The 9,643-nt window shown below is 37.1% G+C and overlaps 1 protein-coding gene across 1 annotated transcript; it reads right to left on the bottom strand.

Moving 5' to 3' along the window:
* Positions 1–3,524: 3,524 nt before the first annotated feature.
* LOC148281571 (uncharacterized) lies at positions 3,525–9,472 on the bottom strand. The gene is made up of 2 exons (XM_088226513.1): positions 7,185–9,472; positions 3,525–3,726 (listed from the first exon to the last, which is right to left on the bottom strand). Exons 1-2 carry the CDS (start codon positions 8,877–8,879, stop codon positions 3,694–3,696), a joined length of 1,728 nt encoding a protein of 575 aa, XP_088082639.1. The 5' UTR covers positions 8,880–9,472; the 3' UTR covers positions 3,525–3,693.
* Between the last annotated feature and the right edge of the window lie 171 nt (positions 9,473–9,643).

The raw sequence follows: 9,643 nt of genomic DNA, 5'->3' as shown, positions 1-9,643 counted from the left end.
TAATGTACTTTTTGTGTTACTTATTTTAAATAATATAAAAAAACAATGTTTTTTGTGCTGATAACAACATAATGTGCTCCTCATGGAAATCCGCGCTGAGGAATATGTTTTACAGATTTATAAATATACAATAAAACTCCAGCTATACAGGTCAAAGAATTCCAGACGTTATCCGGATATGTAGAAATCCGGATAGTTGGATAAACCATTAAAATAAGGCATGTTTTTAAAGAAAATGCAAAATTTACTCTAATGTAACATTTTATTGCTTGAAATAATACACACAAAGTTAATTGCTTTGACACCAGCACCCTTTTTATTTTTTATTATAACATCTTTATTTTTTTATTTTCCGATAACAATCCGGATATTTGTCAATCTGGAAGACTAGAGTTCGGATGAACATGTTCTACTGTTACCAAGTATAGTTTTTAGACTATACATAAACAAAGTGTAAAGCAGTAATTTACACAACTTTGCAACTGTGCCGTTTGTACGGTCACTGTACAGACACTTGTAGTGAGGAACTTCAGCCCTATGTGAAAATGGATACAAAAAATGTTTTCTTACGCGTGGTAAAAATTAGAGCATTCTTAAAATCAAAGTTTCTTGAAAATGTATAATTTTTTTTTTTAATAAATACGAATTACTTTGAACAACGTCACTAGTTCATATGAATCAACCAATGATAAGAGAGTTGAACGGATCAATCGGCAGAACTGACCAACAAGAAGCGGAAGAGAACTTGAGACGTCACAGTAAAATTAAGTCAATGTCGCACATCCTTCATTGTTCTACAATCCTGACGATATGATTTTCTTAGTTTTTGCACGTTTTGCCAGACTACAGTAGCCTTAAATTAGTCTATTTCACCATAGAATTTAGAAGCCTTTTGTTTGACAATATTTTTTGCACTTTAAAAAAATGTTTCTGAATTAGGACACTACTTTGAAATTAAAATTTTTATTTTTAAGAGTTGTATTGTAATTATAAGATTAATAGCATATAGACCTTCATTCATTGACATATTAATACATAGACGCACCATAGGGCATAAAAACTCTATAATTTTGACCCATTTATTTCTTTTCACTGGATTTTGGGGAATGCAAAAATAATATTTACTCACATTTATTATATTTAAAAAACGTATTCCTATCAGTGAATCCCTGTATGTCAGAAGTGCTCCGCAATTGCGTCGCTAGGCGTAGTTTGACGTTTATTAAAAAATATTTAAATTTGAATATTAATCGCTTTCATGACTCAAGCAGGCATGTTGGTATCGAGTCTAAACGTCACGCCTGGCTGGCGGTCGAAGAACGCCTGAATACGCATTGGGCATGATTGAGCATGAGTTAAGTGCTATCATTTTTGAGGGCTCAGGGCATATTTATGTGTATTAATATGTCAATGCTTTTATTAGTTTTTAATTTCATTTGTGTAAGGAAATTGCCATGTAAAAATATGAACATATCTTATATTGAACATAATATAGGTATGTCTAAGTTCCATTCTCCATAGCTACTTACATTAAATTTAAAGTAGATATATATTTTCATACAAAATTATGGTTTTTTAGGCTTACGACTTTTGGATTTAGGATTTTACCCATGAGTTTTTTTAGCCATCTTTAAATATCCCAGTGTTGCCCAAGAAAACATTTTAAATACATTTTTTGAAGGAATTTATATTATTTTTCATACAATGTAAAAAAATATGAATAAAATGAATATATAGTCACATATTCAATTAACCTTTATAATATTTGTGGATTTTATTTTCATATTGATTGTTTTGGAAATAAACTTCATTTAATGTATTTAAATTAATTTTTAATATAGTGTTTTTTTTTTAGCAATATTATTTTAATTTTTCCGTAATTTACAGTAATTAAAATTGTTCCTAAAATGTTACTAATCTGTTTTTTATGATAAAACTTTTAATAACCTCGATAACTATTTTCGGATGTTTCAAATGTTGACATAATTACCATATTATGTGAGTGTTAATATTTAATATTAATACGTATAATTTACATGGTCACTTTATAGCACTTTTGAGTAGCTCATTGTGGTGCTAGTCAATTACATTGTAAGTTAAAGTAACTTTATACATGACAATTTGATAACGAAATAATTAACATTTTAATGATAAATAATATTTACTTTATTTTGTGTAAAATCACTTAATTGAACATTAATTTGCATGATAAATTAAAATGAACCCTTAAATGCATGTTGTTGCAATTCTGCAATGTACCGTTCAAGCATCAATATTTATTGAAATAATAATATTATGCACTCAATTCTCACTGTATTCAGTTGGCAACATACTATGTGTAACAGATAGATTAATATTTTGTCCATATTTGGTTTTACGACTCCCGTTTTTACCGGCCAAATTTTAAATTTTTCATTTTACATAATTCAAATTGTTAAGAATATATAAAGTGAAATAAAACTTCCTAAAAATATTCTCATCGTTTTTTATGTAAGAAGAATATAATAATTTGTTATCTTATATTTATAAAAATTTAATTTTTTAAATTGTTACTTACACTTGTGGAATATTACCCAACTGAATCAAACCCTTACTTTCAATAAAAAGTACTTTAAAAGTTTATAATATTTAAAAATATATTTTCCCCTTTTCCAATGACTAATACTGTACATGTTTTTTTTAAATAAAAAATCATGCATTTAAGGGTTTAAGTAATAACATTTTTTAATTAGTATCTTGTATATTTTAAATAAATGCCTTAAATTAGAACATTATAAAAAAATTTAGAAATACAAAAAATTCATGATGATAATCTTAATACTTAAATCAAATACTTAAGTAACAGTCCCGTACTAAATATATGCAATAATGATATTTGTTCAACCCAATACCTAATCCTAATTCCTTTATTGAAATTCTGTAGTCTGGATGAGAAAAAAATTGAACAAAGTTAGCAGATGTATTTTAAGTAGGTACTTTTAATTTAGTGTAAAGCTTTTGTTAGATTTAATGTATTTTATTTTCACACATTGGCACCTGCTCCTTAGCAGTCGTGTACAAGAACCGATCGGTTTTAATTTTGTAATTTTACACAAGATGGAATATACAATTACATAGATTATTTAACATGGAAAATTTTAAAAAATCAATGCTTCAAATATTTATTTTATTGAAATATTTAATCATTTAAATATAATGATTGTGATAGAAGATGTTCATGATAATGTACTATTATTCTGAAGATATTTAATTATTAGAATATGTTTAAATTAATAAATTTAGTGTAATAAATAATGTTGGACAATAAAAAAATAAAAACCAATATGATGTGTTTATTTGAAATTATAACTTGAACTATGATATGGAGAACTAAACTTCCTTTTATGATAAAATGAATGTAAATCAAGTAGATAATATATTTAGGTTTATTTTAAGTACGTCTATTTGCTACACTGTTATTTTAAGCATTATACTAATATAATGTAAACAATAAGAGGATCTATCCCAATTAATAAAACTCGCAGTTCTTAAAACACAGTTTATTACACAAAGAGAAAATAAGCACGGAGCAACACAACAACGATGCGTACGCGGTGAGTTCTGCAGGAGGAGAGAGAGGGCAGAGCTTCAGGCTGCTGGCCCTAGGGGTGGCGGAAGTGTCTGAGTGTTGCCATCCTGACGGGGTTGCCATCGTTATACTCGGCCATCCTGCATCTTGATTGTGACCTCACAACATATAGCAAACAACATAATTAGTTCAGCTAGAAAAAATAAGAAGGGGTACTGAAAAGTAACCAGAATAACACCACTAACGGCCACCTATTAGCGACACATAACACAGTGCTATTCTAATAACATTTCAGTTCTGGTGATTACTAGATGGGCCATCATATAGCTGTTTCACACAGTCAGCTCATATGTGCGCACACCATCTATCAACTACACTTACAATGGGAGATAGCATCATATAGCCAGTTCACACAGCAAGCTCATATGTGCGCTCACCATTGTATTCCAACAATGCACAAGGTGGGATATTCCATCATATAGCTGTTTCACACAGAAAGCTCATATGTGCGCTCATCACCCTTTAAAACTCCACATCCAATGGGGTCTATCATCATATAGCCAGTTCACACAGCAAGCTCATATGTGCCCTCATCATTGCAATCCAATAACAGACAAAATGGGGTCCTGCATCATATAACCGCCACATCCTGTGACTTATCATATATGTGCACCCACCATATTGTACAATATATAAATGATATATATAATATAGAATGTATAATATATATTTTGTTAGTAATGTATAAATAAATAAATAAAAATGAATAGAATTGTATAAATAACAGTTTACATGATACAGCCATTATACACAGGCTCAGCGAATACATAGGTAGTCACATATATGTCTAACCTTCAAGAAGGTCTATCAAATCATCTCTATCCACATCACTACCTTGGCTGTCAGATTCACTGGAATCATCAGGTACCCCTTTATAAGGTCTCAAAGCATCTGGCGCTGCCAAAACCACAAACTTTTTGTAGCCTCGCATCCCCTTGATGCTTCTTATCTCGTAACGGTCAATACCCGAGAGAACTTTAGTTACCTTATATGGCCCACCATACACTGGATCTACCTTGTGATTGACTCCCGCTCCCCCTTGTACGCCACCATGTTTCCATAGTACAAGATCTCCTAACCTATACCTGTGCGCTTCCTTGCGACGTCTATCATATTGTTCCTTCATACGTTGGGCTGCTACTTCCATGGCTCTCTTAGCTTCGTTTCTTCGCTCCATTAATAAACACTCTCTGTCTGAAGTCTCTATTGCGCCATCTTGTTGATGTATGTCACCCAGCAAATTACTACTGTGTCCAAACATCAACTGAAAAGGGGTGTATTTAGTACTAGCACTAACGGTGTTATTGATGCCCCATATTATATCAGGTATGCTCAGATCCCAAGATCTTGCATCCATGTCAGTAGCTCGCATGGCATCTAACAAGGTCCTGTTCATCCTTTCCACCTGACCGTTTGCTCGAGGGGTTGCAACTGCATTAAGGACATGTTTAAACTTTTTCTCAATTGAAAATTGTTTAAAATGCCTACTGCTAAATGATCTTCCTCTATCTGAGATTATTCTACTGGGAACCCCAAAACTGCAAAACATCTCATTTAATTTTCTTATGGTCTCTACCGACCTTAGAGTGCGTACAGGGAATGCAAACACAAACTTGGAAAATGAATCTACCGCTACTAGTAAATAATTATTCCCTAGTTTACTCTTGGCAAAAGGCCCTAAATGGTCCACATGAACGGTGTTCATAGGGACATCTAGTTTGGGTATCGTGTGGAGCTTTCCTTCCTTTTTGCCATACTGACCCTTAGCAAATGCACAATTAATGCATGCATTAACATATTTCTTTATAAATCTACTCATTTTTGGGAACCAAAACACACTTTTAACTAATTGTTCGCATCTATTCAGTCCCGGGTGCCCTATATCATCATGGAACTTCCTTATTAACATCCACTTAGCCATTCTGGGAACGACCAATCTGTCACCTGTTAACGTCTTTCGATACAACCTCCCATTATTAACATTAAAGTCATTTTTAATGTCTTTATTTGCTGTACCACTTCTTAATTGCTCTATGATTGAAGTGACTTTAGGATCCTGTAATTGTAAGGTGAGTACCCAATCATCTGTCTCAATCATATTTACAGTTATTTCCAAAGGGACAGGGTTTCGACTTAAAGCATCTACATGCTGCATGCGGTCACCAGGACGGTATTCTATTTCCATATCATAGTCTTGGATCATAAGCCACCAACGGGCTATACGTGGTACCATATCCTTCTTCACAAAGGTTGATCTAACTGCGGAACAATCTGTGACTACCTTGAAATGAATGCCCACCAAGTATACACGAAAGCGTCTTATGGACTCAACAACTGCTAGTGTTTCTAGTTCATAACTGTGATAGAAAGCTTCTTCTTTTGACGTGACTCGACTAAAATAAGCTACTGGTTTAATTTCTCCACTTAACTGATATTGCATAAGAATTCCGCCAAGACCTAGTTTGCTCGCATCTGTATGTAATTCAGTGACTAGTTCTCTGTCATAAATAGCTAAAACAGGTCTGGAAACTAGCGCGGACTTCAAGGACTCGAATGCCTTAATCTGCGTAGGGCCCCATTCCCATGCTACATCTTTCTTAGTTAGCCCTGTGAGGGGGCGAGCTGTGGTAGCAAAACCTTTAATAAACTTTCTAAAATAACTTGCCAAACCAACAAAACGGCGTACTTCATGAACATTTTTCGGAGCCACAAAACGTTCCACAGCTAAAATCTTACCTACTCCTGGGGCTACCCCATCACTGGTAACCTCGTGACCCAAATAGGTAATCTTCTGCTGTAGAAAAGAACACTTCTCAATCTTTACTTTCAGATCCGCATCAGCTAAAAGTGCCAATACTATCTTCAATAAATCCAAGCCTTCCTTTACTGATGATGACGGGATCAGGATATCATCCATGTAAACCAGAATACTTTCCTTTGGTACTTTGCTTAAAGCTTTCTTAATAGTACGCATAAATACTGATGGTGCATTAGCTAATCCATAACTCATACGAAGATATTCGTACTGTCCATCTGGAGTTATGAATGCCGTCTTGGGTATCGATCCCTCTGCGATAGGAATCTGGTGATAGCCTTGGGTCAAATCTAAACTTGTAAAATACATTTTATTAGATAACTTACAAATTTGATCATCTATGTGGGGTAACGGAAATCTGTCTTTAATTGTGATGGCGTTAAGCGCTCTATAGTCAACACACAATCTATAGTCACCAGTCTTTTTACTTACTAAAATTACCGGACTTGCATAATCTGAGTCGGATTCTCTAATTATCCCATTAGCTAGCAAGTCATCAACCTTTTCTTGGACAATCTTTCTCTCGGAGAATGATAATCTGTATGGCTTATGGTACACAGGTTTATCCGAGCTTGTCTTGATTACCATCTCTCCGAGATGTGTGCACCCAAGGTCAGAGGTTGAACTCCCAAAACATGAATTGAAAGTGTTCAGTACCTTTAATAGCATTTCCATCTCCTGAGTACTAATGCGTCCAACATCCAAATCAGTTGCTTTCAAAGAATAACATAAGGTACTTACAGTTTCACCAGGGGCCTGACCTTTTGGGGCTCCCTCACACTCAAGAGCCCTGGTCAGCAACTGGCCTTGGCTCCAGGTAATCGGCTCCTGACCAAGATTATGCACCGTCAGATGAGGGTCATCGCTGCTCAAGAGGGCGCCTGGCATCATGTACGCCTTAGGTCCCATCTCGTAGCATCGTGGTGCCGTTGTCAAGCATTCAGTACCTGAAATGTTAACTTTTACCCGGCAAACCGTGTTGGGCATGATCATAATATCTTCCGAACAGGTCACCGGATACGATATATTAAAATCGGTGGCTTCAAGCCGAATCTGTTGTCCAAAGTCAGTTTGAATGTCTTTGGACAGCTTGACAGTTTCTCCTCTGACCACCAGGGAAACGCCTTCCATATTGATAATGGGTTGCCCGATCAATAAGTCAATTCCCTCCATGTCCACATCTGTGACCAGCGCGGTAGTGTGTGTGGTGACATCGTCCACTGTAACGTTGAAGGTCACCACTCCTTTGGTAATTACCACCCCTCCTGTGAAGCCTTTAATTGCAGTGGACGAGGCTTCCATCTCCAAGGCTAGTGCGCTACATGCCTTCAATGCCATTATGTTGGATTGGCTTCCAGTATCTATGTAGCCTCTTAGCATCCTGCCATGAATGCATACCTCCTTGTGGTAGGCCCGATTTGCCTGTCCTAAGCATACCAAGCGGACAGCTGTTTCCACCTTCTTACGTTTAAAGCAGGCCTCTGCCACGTGTCCCATCTTCCCACACACTCTACATTGCTTTATTTCTCTGGTTGGCATTGCACTACCCCTACATTCTTTAGCAAAGTGGCCTTCTTTACCGCATGTAAAGCATACAACTTTCCGTTTTTTGAATTCTCTCTTATCATTAATTCGTCCATGAGGGACACGTTGCCTCGATGTGTGCTTCGACACATCCCTATGTCTTGACATACCCATTGACGGAGACTGGTAATTGTCTTGGTACGCCAAGAAGCCAGAGTACAGCTCATCCGGGGAACTACATCGGAAGCTCTTAGCGTGGGGCTGTAATTCCACTGGTAATCCTCGGATAATTACAGCGATCGCTGCCAGGTCGTCCAGGCGGCACCTCCTCACCAGCAGAAGCTTTTCATGGTAAAAGTGAGTCATGGACTCTTCCGGCCGTTTTCGCCTTCTCATCATCTCTTCCAGGGTATCGGCGTAATCTATGCATCTGGGGAATGCTCCTTCCAGGGCCTTCTTCCATCCTTCCCAGGACATGTCATACTCCGACAACTGGTCATACCAGCGGCGAGCCGACCCTCGGAGCTTCGTTTGCATAAAGCAAGACTTTGAGTACTCGTCCCAGCCGTGAACCTTGCCTAGGACGTCAATTCTATTTAGCCATCCGACTACCGAACACGTCTTGTCGTCGGGATCAAAGCTGGGGACGATGTTGTCTCCTCTGACAGTTGGCGCTGACGTAGAAGCTCGTGGTGCCGATGTTGACGGGGTGACGGCCACCGTAGCTGGTCTTGGCGCCGATGCGTCCCGCTTCTCGAGGTATCTTTCAAGCATTCCCTCTAAGCGCGTTTCTAACAATCGTTCGAAGACGACCCGCGACGGTTCCATGTCTTCGTCCGAATCGTCGTGATTGCCGTGAGCGCGTTCGGTAGTGTTCGCCGACTTGTCAAATGCACGTCTGCTTCGCGGCATCTTCGAGTAACCGACGAAAATAAACGAAGCACGAGAATTTAACACTAAAGGATCAAGTCGTCCGACAATCGATGTGGCGATAAAACGTCTAAACACGATCGAATTGTGGCGTTGCTTGAAAAACAAAACACAGAAGTTTGGCGACAAGCGTCCGAAACAAACACAGAAATAAATCTAAATCGTCCGACAATTGATGTGGCGTAAAACGTCTAAACACGATCGAATTGTGGCGTTACATAAAACAAAACACGCAAAACACATAAACAAGATGGCGGCTAAGCGTCCTTTTTTCCGATCTCAAAATGGCGGTTGAGGGTAAAACAAAACAAACAAAATAAGATTTAAAAACTACGACTCGTGGTCAATCCCACTTCTGATGTGTAAACAATAAGAGGATCTATCCCAATTAATAAAACTCGCAGTTCTTAAAACACAGTTTATTACACAAAGAGAAAATAAGCACGGAGCAACACAACAACGATGCGTACGCGGTGAGTTCTGCAGGAGGAGAGAGAGGGCAGAGCTTCAGGCTGCTGGCCCTAGGGGTGGCGGAAGTGTCTGAGTGTTGCCATCCTGACGGGGTTGCCATCGTTATAATAATATTAGTGTTTATGTTTTACTCTAGTATATTGGTATTCAATTAATATATGTTAGAAGCTTCAGAACAGATATTTGTTTACCTGGTGAAGTTTCTCGGAATATTTCCTTGCAATTACATATTATTTATATTTTTGTATTGCAAGTTAATTATGTGTACCTACTTT

Source organism: Micrasema longulum, unplaced genomic scaffold (genome assembly GCF_059751315.1).
Source record: "Micrasema longulum isolate JH-2025_06_02 unplaced genomic scaffold, ASM5975131v1 h1tg000436l, whole genome shotgun sequence".
In the NCBI taxonomy this organism is placed as follows: domain Eukaryota; kingdom Metazoa; phylum Arthropoda; class Insecta; order Trichoptera; family Brachycentridae; genus Micrasema; species Micrasema longulum.
The sequence above is the reverse complement of the archived record's forward strand: the minus strand, read 5'-3'. Positions and strand labels throughout refer to the sequence as shown.